This window comes from Parambassis ranga, unplaced genomic scaffold (assembly GCF_900634625.1).
Source record: "Parambassis ranga unplaced genomic scaffold, fParRan2.1 scaffold_21_arrow_ctg1, whole genome shotgun sequence".
NCBI classification, from domain to species: domain Eukaryota; kingdom Metazoa; phylum Chordata; class Actinopteri; family Ambassidae; genus Parambassis; species Parambassis ranga.
The window spans coordinates 9,686,094-9,705,356 of NW_021144767.1; the positions used below are offsets into that span (position 1 = coordinate 9,686,094).

Below are 19,263 nucleotides of genomic sequence, written 5' to 3' on the forward strand. Positions count from 1 at the left end.
GTTGTCCTCTGAGTCTCTGAAGCAACATGCGGCTCAGCTGGAAAACAGCTTCTGATGGAGCTCTGATAGTCTGACTTCATCTCTGAGAGGAAGAAGAGGGAGAAGCCGCTGCGCAGCGCGCGGACTCTCTCCAGCAGCAAAGTGCAGAGATCATCAGAGCTCCACATGAGCTGAACATGAAGAGACACAGTCCGCTAGCAGCTCCTTCACTGTCGGCCTGCAGCGCTGCTCCCACACTCATCTGGACGCTTTCATCCACACACAGAAAACACGAGCGGAACATTCAGCCTGCAGCGCAAAGGAAGGTTGACGTTTTTGCCGGTCGGGCCCCCCGCCGCCCCCCGCGCGCGGCGCTCCGTCCCCGCGACCCGGGCGACTACAGCTGTAGCCGGCGTTGTGTCCTCGTTGCGCTTTCTTCGGCTTTCTTCGTGCTCGGGCTTATGGTGACAGACGTTGAACTTATGTTAGAAACGTGCTGCTCTGCATTATTTAACTGAACACCACTGCCTTCCACCCTTGAGACAACGAGGTGTTTAGGGACCCTGCGGAGCCTTTTTGTCTTTTCCAAGACTAGTCATTGGTTTTGATCCGCCTGCCAGACAAATTCCAATAGACAGAATGAACAACTTGAGCATAAGTGCTAAAAGAGTGCTTTAATATCAAACCAAGAAACAGGACCAGCAGGAATGAGCAAAATAATAAATAAGTCAACTGTAAATAGTAGCACAAAGTCAGTCAGACAGTCAAAAAGCAAATGTGCAAAGCAAGAAAGCCAGCTGAAAGTACTGGACTGTGCAAAATAATAAAAAAGTAAGTTTTAAGTAACATGCAAACTGAAAACAGAAAATAAAAGTGCAAACACAAAACAGCCTGCAAGATATTTGCATAGCAATCACTTCCTACAATGAAGAGCAATAACACAACAAGCGATGTCAAACTATATACAAAACAGTGCACACTAAAATCTAAAGTGCAAAGAACACACACACACACACACAGCAAACTCAAACAAAAAACAATAGAAAAAGGAACATTACAGTGTAGGAGCAGCAGGTGGAGGAGGAGGAGGAGGAGGTGGTGGAGGCTGGTCAGCAGGTGTAAGAGTGGCAGCAGCTGCAGCCTCCTCCATCTTCTTCCGTGCCAGCCACTCTTCCACACTCTGCTGCTCCCTCACAGGACAGTACCAACCGTAATTCCTGTAGCGTGTGTGTCCGTACTGCTTGGTCTTTGGCAGTCCACAGTCGTGACAGGTAAAGTGCGTTGTCCGTCGATACGGCCTCGCAGTGTCCCCCGCCGCCAGTGCAAGCTGCCTCCCCATTTCATGTTTTTTCATCCGCCAAGCTGTGGTCCTGGAATACCCAGCTGTGTCGGCGGCAGCAGAGGGGGCAGCTGTGGCGGTGGCAGAGGGGGCAGGGGAACCTCTCACAGCAAATGGCGGGAAAGCTGTGGCAGGCTTAGTCCTCCCCATGAATGGCGGAAAGGCTGTGGCAGCGGATGGAGAAGGAGCTGGAGCTGGAGGAGCTGTGGCACCGGACGGAGCTGGAGCCGGAGGAGCTGTGGCAGCGGACGGCGCACGAGCTGGAGCTGGAGGAGCTGTGGCAGTGGATGGAGCTGGAACCGCAGTAGCTGTGGCACGGGGCGGAGCTGTGGGAGCCGTGGCAGTCAAGCGCCTGTATAGAGCCTCCGACAGTGGTCCTCTGCGCGTGACTGCCAGACCGGACAGATCTGCAGGCACATTGGGCTGAAACAGAGAGCTGTGGGTCCTCGCTTCCTGCTGCAGTGTCTGTGCCGGGTTCAGCACCTCAGCTGCCAACTGTGTTGCGGTCGCCGGCAGGGAGGCCAGGTTGGCAACATGAGCCGCCTTGGCCTTGCTCCGCTGCATGTTCCTGGGAGGAAGAATGTGACAGTGTGAGCGACCGCATCAAGACACACATAAACAGATATGTGTTTTTTATATACACATATTTAATCTTACCACAGTGAGAGCGTGCGCTGGTTGACGTCGTACAGCTGGAGCTTGGTGGCCCCCACCAGGGTTGGACAGTTGAAGATGTTGTCCTGTATCTGGTTGTAGTCCCTGATGATGGCGCCCCAGCGGTTGATGCGCAGGTGCGCGATGGTCCGGGTGTCGGCCTGGTGGAGCGTGCACAGGCGAAGCATGATCGCCTCTACAAGCCTGCTGGCCTTTGGAGACTGAGAAGCCCCCGCCCCCTAGCCCATGGCACAGCTGCACACAAGACAGTGTGATGTGAACAATGCGCACAACACAAAAGTATTTGTTGACTGGATTGCATGTGGTAAAGGCTAAGGATGGGTGGGTTGCAAGTGCTTACCGCCTGACGCTGTCCCTGTCTGAGTGTGGCTCAGGCGTTGGCTGACTTTAAACCGGCCTTTGACAAGCCTGTCCTGGTGGCTCGGCGCAAACTGCACTGGCTCTCTGTCCTGGTCAGACAGCCTGTTCCACAGGGCAATGATGTCCCTGGCCTGTGCGTTGGTCACAAAGGCGTGGTTGCGCAGCTCCACCAGAGCCATGGCCAGCTCAACCACCTGTCGGTAGCCAGGCCGCCCATCTGGACCCTCAGCGCCCTGGGAAAAAGATGCAAAGCACAGAAATGAGTCATGAGTGTCTCCAGTTCTCTCTACAGTTCTCTCTCTTTCTCCCCCTGTCACACACACACACACACAACCCTCCATACAGACACAATGTGGAAGAGCAGACAGTTGTAGTACTTACAGACTCGTCCTCCCCTGCCTGCTGCAGGCCTCCCCCCTCCTCCTTCTCCTCCGTCTGGGAGGAAGCGTACGACCCAGCTGGGGCCCGCATAAGCGCGCGGTGGTCAACTCCTCCTCGGGCCTGAGGTCATCCTCATGCTCCACCTCCCCGAAGCCCTCGTCGCCCTCTCCCTCTGCCACAGGCACATTGGGCACGTCGGGGTCCAGCTCCTGCTGCAGGACAGCCCCTGTCTGGGAGTACAGGTACTCCATCCCGATCAGCTCGCCTGCACGCATTTGGAAAAGCAGAGAGAGACGTGACTGATGACACTGAGCTCAGGGGCAAAGCACAACCTCACAATGAGGCCTCAGATTACATACCCGTGTAGGGTCTGGGCTGGCTGTAGTCTTTGATTGGCACCGTCCCCATGTACTTCCGGGCCAGCCGCTGAAAGCTCTGATGCCTGTCGGCGTAGTAGCTGCGCAGCGCTGTCTCCCGCCCTCCGACGGTGGCTGCCCTGGCGCGGTCCTCATTGCACCGCATCAGCCCCTCCAGCAAGTACACTTGTAAGTGTATGTCACTCGCAGAGGTCCCTGGCAAACAGGGGAGAGAAACACCGTTAGTCAGAACTCGAGGCCAGTTTCATGCCACTGATGGAGACTGGAAAGAGGCTTACCTGGGATGAAGCGGGTGAGGTGCAGGTGGAATGACTCCAGCGATGTAGAGCCCCTGCTGCAGCGATAGACGGGGAGACGCACCCCGCCTTTGGTGATCTCCCCCGTCTTGGTGTACAGCTGCACACCTGGCGGGTCCTGGATGCAGCCGATGTGGCGGCGCTGCGTAGCCCAGATGTCCTCCATCCGCTCACGGTCCAGCAGGGGGACGCCCAGCGAGTCCACGGCGTCCCACATGCTGTCCAGCAGCTCCTGGATCAGCCTCTCCACCTCAGCCGTACCCCTCGTCCGCCGGCGGCAGTGGCGGGCAAGCTCCTTGGCTGTGGGCGTGGCGCTGCCATACGTCCTCGACGCCTCAGCCTGCTTGGCCTTGGTGAGGGCCGCCACGTCGCCGGTGTCCCACTCGAAGATGGCGAAGGACAGCCTGCCCATGAACAGGCCGTAGAGCACGTGGGCATCTGTGGTGACGCCCCTGGCAAAGCGACGCATCAGGTGCCAGACGTCCAGGCGGATGACGAGGTCCTTCCACTCGTGGAACATCTGCGCCGTCTTGCACTGCCCCGTCCTGCTGCAGCAGTCCCTGTCCACGTAGAGGAGCTTGGGGGCTCCTCCTTGGCTGCGCGGTACTGCTGCATGAGCCCAGCTGCCATGTTGACCAGGCCAGCGCCCTCCATGCAAGTGAGCACGGACATGAGCACCTGCCCGTGCTCGTTGCCCACGTTTGTCACCCAGGCAGCTGTCCCAGCGGCACCACCAGCGAGCTTCTTGGTGAACTGCACAACACAGAGAAGCGTCACGAGGGTCCCACACTAGGCTAATCACACAACACTTTGAAGACAGGCGGGTGGACGACGCTGCTCACCTTCTTGGTGGAGTCCAGCTTCAGAACGCTCCCAAAGACAGACGTGATCCTGGCCTTGGTCTCTGGTGCCCTATGCAAGGCCTCCCTGACGTACACTCCCAGCATCCAGTAGATGGTAGGCACTGGGTCCATCGGGGGGACCGGTGCCGGGGCGTCCACCTGCAGCTTCTCCAGCACAGAGAAGTACAGGCCGGAGCGGTCCATCCAGCGCAGAGTGTGCTCCTCCATCAGGTAGTTGCGGAGCCGAGAGGGGCTGTTTCCGAGGCTGCGGTCCCTCAGCATACCCAGCACCCTCCTGTCACACGCCATCCTGGGGGGAAAGAGTCACGTGTCAGCATTGAATGACACTCTAAGGCAGCACCATCCAACACCTAATGTTGCACACACAAATTGTCTGACTTTTGAAACTTTGTCATACTTGTAGGACAGCACAGCTGGTAACTCTGCCCGGTGGACGACGTCCAGCTGATCCAGGATGGCCTGCGCCCAGCCCGGCACCTTCTTCTTGCAGGTGCCGCACTCCAGGTACTCTGTGGCCATGAAGTACCACTCGTCAAACCACAAGACCCTCCGGACGGTTTTGTACAGCCCGGCACCCGTCAGCTTCCCTTTGCACTCACACCGCAAAGGGTACGCCCACATCCTGAAGGGCAGCCACAGGAAGAACGGGCGCTGGAAGAAGATGTGGTGACCGGCAGGCGGCTGAGCATACAGCCGCCGGGGGCCAGGCGGGAACCACCACATCTTGTCAATGTTCCTCAGCTCCACCTTACCCCTGGCCGTGTGGTGGAACAGGGCCCGGCCGACCCAGTCCTGCTGCTCCTCCGGCAGCGTGGACCTCCACCTGCGGGGCAGAAGCTTAAAAAAAAACAAAAAAGAGCATTTTATTTATTTATTTTATTTATTATGAGATATCAAAGCAAAAACTCACACCAAAAACTATGGCACTCGCTGAACAGTCACTAAGCTTACCTGTCTTCCAGTCGACTGCTGCTGGGCAGCTGGAGCTGGATGCACAGCTGGGCCTGGAACAGGGGCCGGAACAGAGGCAGGAACAGGGCAAGGAGGGTGGCTGGAGGAAGCTGCTGGCTGGGAGTCTGAGGGAACTGTAGGTGAAAAAGAGGTTGAAAGTGGAGTTAATAGAGTGTACATTAAGCATATATACATAGGAGGCTTTCATTACTTTCTGCTGAATAGCTTTCGTAATTTTCACAACCTCTACTCACTGCTGCACTCCACCTCCATGGCAGCAGCAACCATCTCGTCGTCAGACAGGCCCGGCTCTGAAGCTGCAGCACCTGTGTAGACACACATGTTTATTCTAGCTTGTTGCTTAACTGATATAGATCTGTCTGAGCAGCAGCCACAGGGGGGAGGGGGGAGGGGTGGCTTACCTGGACGTGGGAGCACATGCATTGGCTGAGACTCAGGGGGCCTTTCCTTCCTCTCATCTCTCGCCATTATGTATTGGTGCAGGGAGTGCAGCCTGGTCCCGGGCACCGGCTTCATTTCCCTCACCCAACCCACATAGCTGCACAATAACAAAAATGTGTTACTTGGGATCCGTCTTCCACATGTGCACACACAGACAAGCACGCACGGCAACACTCACCCTTGCAATTCCCTGCTCCTGGAACCATACAAGGCCTTGTAGGTGAGGTGGGCATGCTCTCCAAAACCCACAACTGTGTCATCAATGGTCCTGGCACTCTGGCTTCCCTCGCTCACCCTACGCCTGTTAATGGCATCCGCCATCACCGGGAAAGCCATGGCATAGGCGGCAAGGGAGTCCTTGTGGACCATATGGACCGATTGCAGGTTTGGGTCACGCTCCCTCTCGTCCTGGTGCTGGGCCACAAGGTTGGCTGCATAGCCAAGATCATTGCTGAGCAGCCAGCGGAAGGTCTGCCCTCTGTACTGGCCAAACTGCAGCTGCATTTCGGCCTGTACTTGAAGCTCACGGGTTGGGTCTCCCCGCTTCTCCACAACCCTGCTGACCGCCTCTGCACGGGCAGCAGTGGGAGAAATCAAGATGGCGACGGATGGTGGCTGCTGTTTATACCGTTTCACCACCTGCTGTGCTTCCTGTGAGGGCCTGAGGGTCAGTTCTCTGGAGGTGGCCTCAAGGCGGAACACTGGAAAATGATCATGGGGAGAAATTAAAAAGATTATTATTTATAGATATATATATACACTGTGAATACATCTAGTAGCCACACATTTTTCAATATGAAACAAATACAAGAACACCTTAATCACAACAATATCTACACATGTTAAACAATCTAAAATAAAAGCAGGGACACGGTAATTGCAATTTTTTTTCACAAACTCATTACACTTTACTACTACATATTTATTACTTAGTACTATCACAGTAGGGCCGTCGCGCCACGCGACACTCGAGTTTTACATTTTGAAAAACACACACACAGTACAGTGCAGTACAGTGCAGTATCGTTCACTAAGCTTGCTAACTTTCGGAAAATGACTACATTTAATAAGTAGTTACTGATAAGTACTGGGAAAAAAAAGGTTGCTTTCCCGAAATGGGATTTTTTTTAATTTTTTCTTCACAAACGTGAATCGTTTAATCGCTAGCGAGCAAAGGGAAATACGGCATTAAGCTAACTTTTGGATAAGTATGTACTACATTAACAAAGAAGAATTAACGTACCATTTCAACAAATAAAAGTGTTTGTTGTTGGAAAAATTAAGTGGAGATGCTCTTTCTCTCTTTCTCTCGCGGATAGCAGAGAAGGTTGGTGGTTCGATCCCAACTCCTCCCTAGTCAGTAGTTGTGTGTTCTTGGGCAAGACACTTCACCCTAGCCTGTGGCGCGCCTTGCTAGTCATTGTATGACACTGCTTGGCAGCAGCCATAAAGAATTTCCCTCTGGGATTAATACAGTATCTAAAATAAAATTAAAAAAAAACAGAAATGTGATGCAATATGAATGAGACGGTTCATAGTTCAATGACTTGTTTGTTCATGTTGGTCCAGACCTAGCATCCAAAATCCCTGATCATGTAACAGAGCTAAACATCAGACCCATCAAGAGTAACTGAATCTGTCTTCAGTTAGTGAGCAAGACGTGATCAATACTGTCAACACATGCACAAAGGAGTTCTCTCCAGACTGTCCTGCTATTGATATGTATATATCAGTACAAAGCTGATTAATAACATGACAACAGCCTTAACACACATCTGTAGGGGGTGGCTCCCAGCTGAAGACCCTGCAGCTGGTTCTCTGGCACCGGCGACAAGCAGAAATGCTATGCAGTAATGAACAGCTGCCTGTTGACAAACTAATTAGTGGAATGTTTAGCTCAGTCAGCGAGGTTTTTGGGGTGTCATTATTTGCTGATGATGGGGCAATTTGGAAGAGGGGTAGGAATCTTGAACAAAATGCAGGACAGCCTGGATAAAGTGGCTGTTTGGACTAGAAACTGGGGATTTACAATCTCAATAGACAAAACCAAGTTTATGGTGTTTGGATGTAAAAAGAAGACACCAGACAAAGGTTTGAGGATCAACAATCATGAGCTGGAAAGAGTATTTAGGAGTGTGGATGGATGGAAGGCTGACATGGAAAATACATCTAGAGAGAACAGTGATGAATGTTTTAAGATGTTTGGCAGAGAAATAATGCAAATGTGCCTAATATTCTAAAAGATGAACAACATAGGATGTGAGGTAGGATTTATCTGGGTGCCGGCTCATGAGGGTATAACAGGAATGAGGAGGCAGACACTGAGGCTAAAAATGCATTAATGCAAAGAGGGGTTCAGGTAGAATTACCAGAACACTCTTATGGCAGCTGAAGACATGTGGCAGAACTCATGGGACAAGGAAAGTGAAGGGAGGAAATTCTATAGCGCACACAGCTGTGTAGGGAAAGGCAATAATTACTCTTAGAACAGACGCTGTAGCAATAACCAGATTAAAACTGACCTGGACAGTAACTCCACCGAAACAGTAGAGGGCAGCAATACGCTACGAAAGCGTCTAGTCTGTCTCCAACCAAAGAAGAAGAAGAAGAAAAGCAGAAGAAGAAGAAGAAGGAGAAGGAGACCACCGGTGCTGCAGGTAGGGTTCAAAGTTTTCGGTTCGCTTAATCTCGGCTGACAGCGCTTTTTATTAAATGTACTGAATGTTGACTTGTAGGAGCCTCCACCGCGACCGTACTATGGAGCGAAAGGGGCTTTGTGTTCAGCTACGGAGCGGAATCAGTGAGTGTTTGTGTGTTCGAAGCTACCGTTAGCATTAGCCGCTTCATTTGTTTTGCATTGACTTGTTAGCCGCGAGCTATTGTAATGCTACCGCTAGCCTAGCCTAGCCGGACTATTGATGGGCTTTTAAGCTTCGTTTCTCAAATAATGCAAACTTAAATGAAGTGTCCATAACTCCAATAATGTCCTGTTACTCTTTCAATGTTACATACAACTTGACAGAACCTTTGTTGTTGTCCTATATTAGCACTGTGCATTAGAGTACTGTTTTAAGATAAGATAAAACTTTATTAATCCCGAAGGAAGTTCTTGTGCCAGAGGTATCAAGTTACATTAAATGCAGTAAGTACAGAGTATCAGAGTATAAGTGTCACTATAATCCAATCAGAGTACAGTACACAGTATGAACACAATACAGAGGCTTGCAAAAGTATTCATACCCCTTGAACTTTTCCACATTTTCTCACATTATTCCCACAAAAATAAACATATTTTATTGGAATGTTATGTGAAAGACCAACACAAAGTGGCATACAGTTGTGACGTAGAAAGAAAGTTAAACATGAGTTAATTTTTTTTTACAAATAAAAAACTGAAAGGTGCAGTGTGCAAAAGTATTCAGCCCCCTTTTCTCTGAGTGCATCCAATTGCCTTCAGAAGTTGCCTGATGATTTCTGACTGATCGAATGTTGACCTAATGACTAGATAGAGTCCACCTGTGTGTAATTTAATCTCAGTCCAAGTACAGCTGTTCTGTGACGGCCTCTGTGGTTTGTTGAGTTTTCTATGAATCATGAAGTGCAAGGAACACACCAGACAGGTCAGGAATAAAGTTGTGGTGATATTTAAAGCAGGGTTAGGCTATACAAAGATTTCCCAAGCTTTGAACATGTCACAGACCACTGTTCAGTCCATCATCGGCGAATGGAAGGAGTATGACACAACTGCAAACCTACTGAGACATGGTCATCCACCTAAACTAACAGGCCAAACAAGGAGAGCACTGATCAGAGACACAGCCAAGAGGCCCATAGTGACTGTGGATGAACTGCAGAGATCTACAGCTAAGGTGGGGGAATCTGTCCATGGGACAACTATCAGTCATGCACTGCACAAATCTGGACTTAATTGAAGAGTGGCATTAAGAAAGCCATTGTTAAAGTAAACCATAAGAAGCCATGTGAGTGACCTAGCAATCATGTGGAAGAAGGTGCTCTGGTCAGATGAGACCAAAATTGAACTTTTTGGCCTAAATGCAGAACGCTATATGTGGCAGAAACCTAACACTGCACATCACTCTGAACACACCATACCCACTGTCAAACATGGTGGTGGCAGCATCATGCTCTGGGGCTGCTTCTCTTCAGCAGGGACAGGGAAGCAGGTCAGAGTTGATGGGAAGATGGATGGAGCCAAATACAGGGCAATCTTGGAGGAAAACCTGTTGGAGTCTGCAAAACACTTGATACTGGGGCGGAGATTCACCTTCCAACAGGACAACAACCCTAAACATAAAGCCAACGCTACAGTGGAATGGTTTAAAATGAGACATATTAATGTGTTAGAATGACCCAGTCAAAGTCCAGACCTAAATACAATAGAATCTGTGACAAGATCTGAAAACTGCTATTCACAAATGTTCTCCATCTAATCTGACTCAGCTTGAATTGTTTTGCAACAAAAAATGGGCAAAGATTTCAGTCTGTAGATGTGCAAAGCTGGTAGAGACATACCCCAAAAGACTTGCAGCTATAATTGCAGCAAACGTATGCCGACAACGTATTGCCTCAGGGGGGCTGAATACTTTTGCACACTACAGTTTAAAAAAAAAAAATGAACTTGTGTTTTATTTTCTTTCTGCTTCATAATTGTGTGCCACTTTGTGTTGGTCTTTCACATAACACTCCAATAAAATATATTTTTTTGTGGTCATAATGTGAGAAAATGTGGAAAAGTTCAAGGGGTATGAATGCTTTTGCAAGCCCCTATGATGCGTGGATACAAATATAGACCAGTGGAGGGAATGACAGTGATGCCTGACATGATCATCCAGCTCCTCTCCTACAGAAAGGGGAGGAGTTATACAGTCTGATGGCATCTGGCAGGAAGGACCTCCTGTGGCGTTCTGTGCTGCTCCTCGTAGTCTCAGTCTACGGCTGAATGTGCTCCTGTAGGACAGCAGTGTGTCCTGCAGGGGGTGAGACGTGTTGTTATGAATACTGAGGAGTTTCCTCAGCATCCTCCTCTCCGTCCCCTCCACCACAGACTCAGACTGTTAAACTGCAAAAATCAAAGACCATGATTCTAACAGTGTTGCCTCCTCCAAGTAGGTGTGTGCTCTGTGCAGCAGGTAGATGATGGCGTCCTCCACTCCAATACCAGGCGGGTAAGCAAACTGCAGGGGGTCCAGCGATGGTTCCACAACAGCACCAGGTGTTTCAGGACCAGCCTCTCCAGAGACTTCATCACATGTGGAGTCAGAGCAACTGGTCTGTAGTCGCTGTGTGTGCTCGGATGTTTGGTCTTTGGAACAGGAATGCCTGGTGTAAAATAATATGGTTCAATATTACAGAACATGTACATTATATCAATATACACTGATGCACACTGACAGTTTGTTAATGTATATTGATTAATATTGTATGTGGTCTATTTTGACATTATATTTATTGATGTACATTGATGGATGTTACATTGATATTGAATTGTATTTAATGCAGTTATGTGTGCACCCTAACTGAAACCCTGGCCCTGTGTCTCAGCCGCCGTTTGAGTGCGTCCACAGGGACAGTGTGAATCGTGCCTTCCCTGTCTTCCAGTCTACTGATGGATTCGCCTGTGCCATGCTAGGTTGTTCCCGCCCCTCCATACTGTCAATAAACGGCGAGCTGAGCCAAAACAGAAGTGGATTTTGTCGTATAAAAAATACACGATGCAGAGACGATCGTTCACATTACAGCGGGACTCAGAGACCGTTCCAGTTGCCCTCTTGTATTTGTATGTAAATATTGTTATTTTTGTATTATACTTTATTTACAGGAAGGTAAGTTTAGAAGAAGAAGAAACACCAGCCAGCATGTCACACCCCCCCCCCCCCCCCCTTAGATGAATGGGCTCGGCACTGACTCGCCTAAAGAGTCGCGTTGCCAGGCAACAGCTACTACCTGCAACTGTGTTAGCAACAGTCCTAGCAACGCCGGGAGGTTTCTGTTGGTAGCGTAGAGCCTGATAACTTTTCAGCGACATGAGTTTCTCTAAGGAAGAAGGTACAGGAAGAAAGAAGAAGAAATGTTTTACAGACAGTCCAGCACACATGTTTGCAAGTCCCCCAAAGGTACGTGTGTTTGATGTGGCGCTGCATACACAACAACAGCTAGCGTTGTAGCTAGGTATCGAGTAGTCCGTGCTTACTGACAGTCACATATCTCCAGCAGTTATTGCTTTAGTCTATACTCTCAGTTCAGTTAGGCTGATGCAGAAATGACCAGGATAAAAGAAAACAATAGAACCCTAATGTTCTACTCAAATGGTCCAGGTCCCCAGACAGCAGCCATGGATGGACTCTAAACCTTCCTTTTCGCTGTTTCCTCCACTCCACCAGAAAGAACCACGGGGAGCTGAAGCAGCTTCCACACGTGGGTGTAGTACTCACACATGTTATTCACATTTTGACTGATAATCAATTCATATCATTTGATACTGCTGTGAGTGTGATGGTGCATCTGTTTGCCATCATGTCCTCCAGAAGATGTGTTGATGGAAGACAGTGGACCCAGTAGAAGTTTTGAGAAAGCCCAGAGAAGAAGGGCGGCATGGATCCGTGGGGGTTCCAGCATGTACAGAAAGCCTCAGGCACAGCTTCATAAAAGGCATATGGATATCCAAGAACAGCTGAGGACAATCCGGCAAGTAACCGGTTCAGAGTCTGTCGAGGGTTCATTTCATGTCCGACTGAGGATAGAGTTACTAATTATTTTCATTTCACACTGACAGTCATTGCACCTTTTCTGTTCTTCTATCATTTCAGCCAGCAGAAGGAGGAAGACGACACAGATAACATGGTAAAAACACATTATCACCAAGTCGATGCTGAAAGAGTTTCTATATGCAGGAGCCTATATATCTTAGGCCATCAGGCTGATCAGTTCCTGTGTATCTATATCATAAGCCCTCTGTGCCTTTGCCCATAATTAATGGAGGTTAAGCACCGATATAGCAGCCTATTGACTGTTGTGTTGTGTTGGTCTCAGTGGTTGTAGTTGTGTACAGATGTCTTCACCTTTTTACATTCAACAAAGTAACTCTGGTGTACATTTGTTTTGTAGTAATGACCTGGGTTTAAATTGAGCGCTAAACAAGACGATGTGCCTGTGTAGAGCAGGCACAGTGTGCAAAGGAGGTCAGTCTTATAAAATGTATACTGCCACTAACAATGATGCAATATGCTCTTCCAACAGAGGCTGAACTTCTACATCCAAAGAGGGATGGACCTCGTAAATGTGGCTCCCCTGCAGGACACATGGCTGGAAACCATTAGAGGAAGGATTCCCTGCCACCTGCAGAGCTTCAGGACAACAATGGAGCTGCTGGTGGATGAGATTAAGGATGACTATTTGACCAGCATCAAGACAATAATCTGTATTTATTCACTTACCCTCAAAAGCACGAGTCTTAAATAGATGCAAACATGCATCCTACATGAATCAGTTTGTGCTTCCTGTGTTTATGATTGCAGTGAAGGATTCTTTTGAAGGTTTAAAGGAAAGTGACGAGGAGGAAGCAAAAGATCTGCCCCCTCACAGACTTGAGTAAGTCAGGGGGATGTGATCAGAGGACACATACATAGTAAACACTGCTTACAATGCCTCTAATGACTGAGCCATACATGGATAACTTGTTGTCTTGGTACAAGCAAACTCTTAATAAGCTGCAATGGGAAAACGTTCGAATCATTAATTGACTGTTGTGCATTAGCTTTGTTATGCTTTCATTTTAGGGTGGAAATACTGCCAAAACCATGGAACCAATGGTTTGTCCGTGCACGAAAGAGGATGCATAACAAGCTGTATTCTATCAACCCTACCATGTTGCAGGTGATGCACATTTGGGATGTCTCTTACAAGTGAGTATGCTCTAACACATTTTTATTTACTTCATTTTATGTGATTTGGTTCTTATAAATGTAGGAGTTTGATCTTATCTTATCTTCATTATAAGCTGTATTCACAGTTACTCAGTGCATTGTGATACTCCTGTGCTATTCTCACATTTTTAACATTACTGTGGTGTAGACCTATATATCCCCATTGATTTTGACCCTCTGCTTCCTACTTGCAGAACTCTCCGTCTGGTAGATGTAGAGGAGTTCCGCTGCAGAGAGGAGTCCATTGAGCTCTCTGTGTTTCAGCAGATAGTCAACCGGCAGGTTGACCATGCTAGAGGTGTCCTCCTGAAAAAGTAAGTTGACATCATGACATCACAGCAGCAGAGCTTGCCTCGGTCTCAAAGTTAATAGCTATGTGTTTATATGAGATATTGTATGAATTTGGAAATGGTTGCTATTTAAAAATAGCTTCTTAAATTGAATCTCAGGATAATAAAACAGGAACAAACTGAACTGTTCTCCTCCACATGTGATTAAAGACAGACATATATGCAGCATGACTTATGTTAACATTTCATGCTGTTGACCTAGTGCGTTGGTTTAGGTTTGAAACGTTTCTATCTTTTAAAAACGGTCACTTGCATTAAAAGCTGCTGCATTATGGGAATTGGGACTTAATGTTCTTGTCATGATCACTGTTTTATTTTGTCTGCTTCCTTTGTTTGAGTTTATTTAAAAAGGACTTGATTTTTAATTAGTCGTGGCTTTATTCCTCCTGTGCCCTCTGCTTCCTGTTTGATTTTGAATGCTGGTTTTCCTTTTGTGTCTGTGTGTGTTTTACGTCCTCTTGTGTTTCTTTCCTTGTTGCCTTGCACTGACTGTTTTCGCCTGTGTCTTGTCTCCTCGTTGTCAGTTTGTCGTGTGTTGTGCTGCTGTTTGATCCTGCATTACAGTGTCACTTTCTCTGTTCATGGTTGGTTGGTTAGTGTTAGTTCAGTTTTTGCCTTTTGGATTTTTGGGGATTTGTTTCAGCTTGCCTTTTGTCTAATAAACCTTTGCAAAAGGCAAACAACGCATTGAGTTCTTAGCAGCACCAAGGACTTGTTTTGAAAGAAGGTCAGGAGACACTAATACAACACGTCTGTTTTCAGACATTGCAAACTATCTTTCTTCAGTTAAGCTCTTTACCACCTGTCCAGCTCTACTGCTCTTGCTTGCACTTGTCTCCAGCACAAGCCACAGCCTCTGCTCGAGCTCATCTCCTACTGCCTGTTCTTATCTCCAGTCCACCTCTACTCCCTGTACCTGCTCATATCACCTCTCCAGCTCCGGTGCCTGAATTTGCAGCAGTCAGCCAATTCTCCAGCCCTACCTTCACATGTACAGCTCAGGCTCCATGTCCTATTCCTGCCCTCTGGCCCCAACCCTCCTGGTTTATTGGGCTCCCAGCCAGAGCCGGCTGGTTGGTTTCAGTTCTGTGTTGGGTTCTACTTTTAAGTTTTCAGCTTTATGTTAAAAAACGTTTTGTTACTATCTTAGCCTTTTGTTGCCTGCCCGTCAAACTGAACTCAAACCCTAACAGTTTTTTCAGCAATAACACAGAGCTGAGATAGCTCTGCTTCATGTTAAAGAGGAGAGAGCAATGGTCAGTTTATGGGTGTGTTCTGACATCTGTTAGCTAATATGCTCTGAAATATGGTTTTATTTCCAGCTGGCTTCTCGATGTACAAAACATTTACTTCCGAGGTTCAAGGCACAAACTAGTGCCTTCCCAAAGCAATCCGGCGAACCTACTATCTTTCTTCAACTGTGCAGCAACTCTTATGACTTCCCAACTGCAGAGCCTTGCAATAGACTCAATGCAGGACTACACATGTCTGATTTCCCAAGATCCGGTAAGCTTCAATATTATAACAGTTTAGCAATGCAATGAGCTGAGCTGAAAAGATCATTTCATAAAGTCCTGTGCTGCACTTGTTTTTGTTTTGTTTTGCTCTCCACCATCTTAGTGTTCAGTCCATGTAAGTGAGCACCCAGGCTTTGTTCTCCATTTGGTCCTTGAGGACAGGGAGGTCAAGTTTAAACCTGACTTCAAAATATACGAGGAGGCCTTCCTTAATGTCTATGAGCTCATGCTGAGGTCTGTCAGCATGGTACCTCGTGTGGAAACCAAATTGTACCCTGAGTGGGTAAGAAGACAAGGATAATATATAATAATATTGCAGTAATGTTAAGAGTAAGTTCATAAGTTCATAATCATTATTTTGTTGTGGTTGTACCCTTAGTCACACTCTGAAGGTGGAAGCACCCTGAAGCCCATCATCCTTCCAGAGATTCTTGAAGCGCATCAGGAGGAGGTGCGGAGGGTGTTTCGGGCTGAGTGTGTCAGGCCCAAGGAGTATGTCCACGAGTATGATAAATATGCTGCACTGGTCACAGGGCAGGCAGAAGAAGATGTGGAGCAGTTCCTCAGGGAACAGCACTCCTTCCAAGAAATCATGGTAGAGGTGATACACTACCAGCAGCTTGCAGACCAGATCCAGTACACACCATACAAGGTACTATCATACAAAAATACTGCCAAAACTCCACTTGTATTTATTATTCTGTGTAATATGCAGAATCCTAAAACAGAAAAGGGACAGTTTTTCAATGTTTAATTGTTTTTCTGACTAATCCCTTGCACTTTAGGCTGTACGTCTTGGCATGTTTGAAGTCCAGTCCCATAAGCTTATCCATTCTCTTGTCAAGTGTGCTCAGGAGCTTCAGCAGAAACTGACAACACGGATGCTACATGACCATCAGGAAATCAACAAAAAGTCAGTCAGTTCACATTTGTAGTGTTGTGCATAGCCAAAGAAGCACGCTTTCTTTGCCATTAAGAAATTGTTCATTGGTATTAGCTGTACTTTCTATTTGATAGACTTCAGGCATTAATTGTCCCTTCACAGAAGTAAAACATTTTGCCCTCTGTCCCAGTACTGCTCCTCGGCCCCAAGCTGCATCCAAATAAGATTATAAATCTGTGAATCCTCCTTGTATATCCCTGAATTATTGCTGCTTTCCCTTTCACAGGCTCTGCCACGAATTTGAAAACATTTCAAAGACGGCCCTGAGCACACCACTTGATACTCAGAAACTGATGGAACTTAAGGTGACTGCAGAACATTTCATCATACAGACCTCTTTGACATCTAGTCATTCCCATCTTGTCCTCGAAGTTGTTAAAAATTACATTTTGTCTTTTTTTTCTTTTTCATTTTTTAAATTTGTTTTACACCTACACACTAGTACAACATGGTAACAGGAACAACAGAAATGAAATACCTTATTGTAATATAAATCCTTCACCACTGTATGTTGTTGTCCTGCAACCAATCCAGGCTCACATCAATAAGGTAGTGACCACAGAGATGCCCGTGTTGGAGGAAAGACTAGCAGACTCCAACAAACAGTTGTGTTTCCTGATCGACTTTATCACCCTTTCATCGATGGATATGGAGCTCAACACACAGACTATCCAGTGGTTTCAACGCATGCCGTCCATCATGAAGGAACACCAAGAGATAGTTACAGAGAAGACAAAGCAATATCAGAAAGCCCTCGAGGTGTGCATTTCTACTTTACCTGCAGCAGCACTATTTATCCCACTTTATCAATGTTTTGGGTATTTGTTCATTGAAAAACTGTACTGTACAACAATTCATACATTATGAGGGTAAAGATATAGGAGAATAATCAAAGGATGTTTGTACCTATTACAGTTCAGCCGTGAGCGCTTTTTGGAAGAACTGCAAAGCTATGCTGTAGAGGTGCAGAACTTTATTTCCTTTGGCGAATTGGACGATCTCAGCAAGTACCTGAACAAAGCCCAGGCCCTCCATGCCAAGCTGGAGTTAGCCATGGAAAAGGTATGTGAAGTTGAATAGAGAGTCCGTAGCAATTGTAAAGGTTAAGAGGTTGTTTGCCTGTAAAATACCCATTAGTTGCTCAGTGAATTATTGCAATGTACATTATTTAAAGATGAATGAATGTTTTCTTCAAATATCAACCTCTAGAGGGCAGCATTGCATGTAAAATAAATAACCAAGGAGGTATAACTGGTATATTATATTTCCTCTACTCATCAGTACTCATTCACTTATCCATCGTCTTTTATTTGTGTCTTCCTTTATTTCTTTATCCTACCCTTACCACCTCTCCTTTGGAAAGATTGATGATTTCAATCTGGAGGAGGAGGCCTACGGCTGGTCTGTCTCTCAGTATCCACAACGGAAGCAAATACAGGACAAGTTGACACCATTCCTGCGCCTCTACGAGACAGCCACTGATTTCCTCAAACAGTATGAGCAATGGCTCCATGGGCCACTTTCCAATGTGAACCCAGACAAGGTACAAACACTGGTTAATCACTTTGTATTAAATACAGGTCAGATGGGAGCCATTGAGAGGACAAAGTGGATTAATAACACTAATCTGACAGATGAAGTATAGCTTTTTGGTAGTTGAGGGAAAGGATGAGCAGGCTGTTATTAAATAATTTTTTTCTGTTACGGTGTACCCATGTAGGTAGAAGCTGATGTTGGCAACTATGGGCGCACTCTATATAAGCTGGAAAAGGGCTTCAGTGACATGCCCCTTGTGATGAACATAGTGACCACCATAAAGGCTAAGGTGGATGATTTCAAGGAGCACATTCCTATGGTGCAGGTCAGAAAATGAACAACATTTATTACTAACAGAAGTCAGAATTGCTTAAACTACAAGTCTTTTGTATCATTGCATAGGTACTCTGCAACCCAGGCCTGCGTGAACGCCATTGGAATGCCATGTCAGACTTGGCTGGCATCTCCCTGCAGCCATCTGAAGACCAGGCCTGTGTGTCTTACTTCCTGTCCATGCGCCTGGAACAGCACCTGGACAGCTTCAACGGCATCAGTGAGGCAGCCAGCAAGGAGTACTCCCTGGAGAAGGCCATGGAGAAAATGGCCACAGAGTGGAACGACATGGAGTTCAGCCTCTTGGCCTACAGAGAGACGGGCACCTCCATCCTGTCATCTGTGGATGAGGTCCAGATGCTTCTGGATGATCACATTGTTAAGACACAAACCATGAGGGGTTCACCATTCATTAAGCCCTTTGAGGAGGATATACAGTAAGAGAGCGGAGCAGTTGCTTTAGATTGACTGTGTTGAATAGCAGTCCATTGGCTATCAAGTACACACATATTTATCTTGGGTGACAGATTTTATTACGTGAGAATCCATCGTTTCAAGCCATAAGCTATGCACCCATGGCTGAAACAGTGGTTCAGACCAATCAGCGTTAACCTGTTTCTGTAATAATCTGAGTATGTAAATTACAACACCCACAACAAAGCTAGCAGACCTCAGAGGTGCTTGAACCTTTTCATAATCTGATGAAAGGTAAAAAGATGTCAATGTGCTAATTGCATAAATCTAAATTATTTGTAAATTATATTGATTGCCAGTTGTCCTCAGCAGAGAAGTGAGAGGTGAGTGAGTGTAGATGTGTAGAATTAAGAAACAACTTACATAGTTCTCATGTACCGGATACCTCTGCTCTGCTTAAATACTGAGTCAGTTTCATAAGTGTAGTCAAGAAACTCATTACTACACTGAGTTAGCCAAATGAAAATCATTGGTGAGATTGTTG

The 19,263-nt window shown here is 47.0% G+C and overlaps 1 protein-coding gene across 4 annotated transcripts in view; it reads left to right on the forward strand.

Moving 5' to 3' along the window:
- The first annotated feature begins 10,723 nt into the window (after window positions 1-10,723).
- dnah7 (dynein, axonemal, heavy chain 7) overlaps window positions 10,724-19,263 on the forward strand; it is a 52,358-nt gene continuing 43,818 nt past the window's right edge. For 2 of the 4 annotated variants that reach the window (XM_028398381.1, XM_028398384.1), the window contains exons 1-18: window positions 10,724-11,817; window positions 12,019-12,118; window positions 12,229-12,388; window positions 12,511-12,544; window positions 12,941-13,121; window positions 13,219-13,291; window positions 13,480-13,605; window positions 13,821-13,940; window positions 15,299-15,482; window positions 15,597-15,776; window positions 15,873-16,145; window positions 16,279-16,406; window positions 16,663-16,741; window positions 16,971-17,195; window positions 17,352-17,498; window positions 17,800-17,979; window positions 18,157-18,297; window positions 18,375-18,742. In XM_028398381.1, the coding sequence (XP_028254182.1) occupies window positions 11,728-11,817; window positions 12,019-12,118; window positions 12,229-12,388; window positions 12,511-12,544; window positions 12,941-13,121; window positions 13,219-13,291; window positions 13,480-13,605; window positions 13,821-13,940; window positions 15,299-15,482; window positions 15,597-15,776; window positions 15,873-16,145; window positions 16,279-16,406; window positions 16,663-16,741; window positions 16,971-17,195; window positions 17,352-17,498; window positions 17,800-17,979; window positions 18,157-18,297; window positions 18,375-18,742 (2,789 nt within the window). In that variant the 5' untranslated portion in view covers window positions 10,724-11,727. The remainder of the gene's footprint in view (window positions 11,818-12,018; window positions 12,119-12,228; window positions 12,389-12,510; window positions 12,545-12,940; window positions 13,122-13,218; window positions 13,292-13,479; window positions 13,606-13,820; window positions 13,941-15,298; window positions 15,483-15,596; window positions 15,777-15,872; window positions 16,146-16,278; window positions 16,407-16,662; window positions 16,742-16,970; window positions 17,196-17,351; window positions 17,499-17,799; window positions 17,980-18,156; window positions 18,298-18,374; window positions 18,743-19,263) is intronic. The other 2 variants (XM_028398382.1, XM_028398383.1) reach the window with 2 other exon arrangements.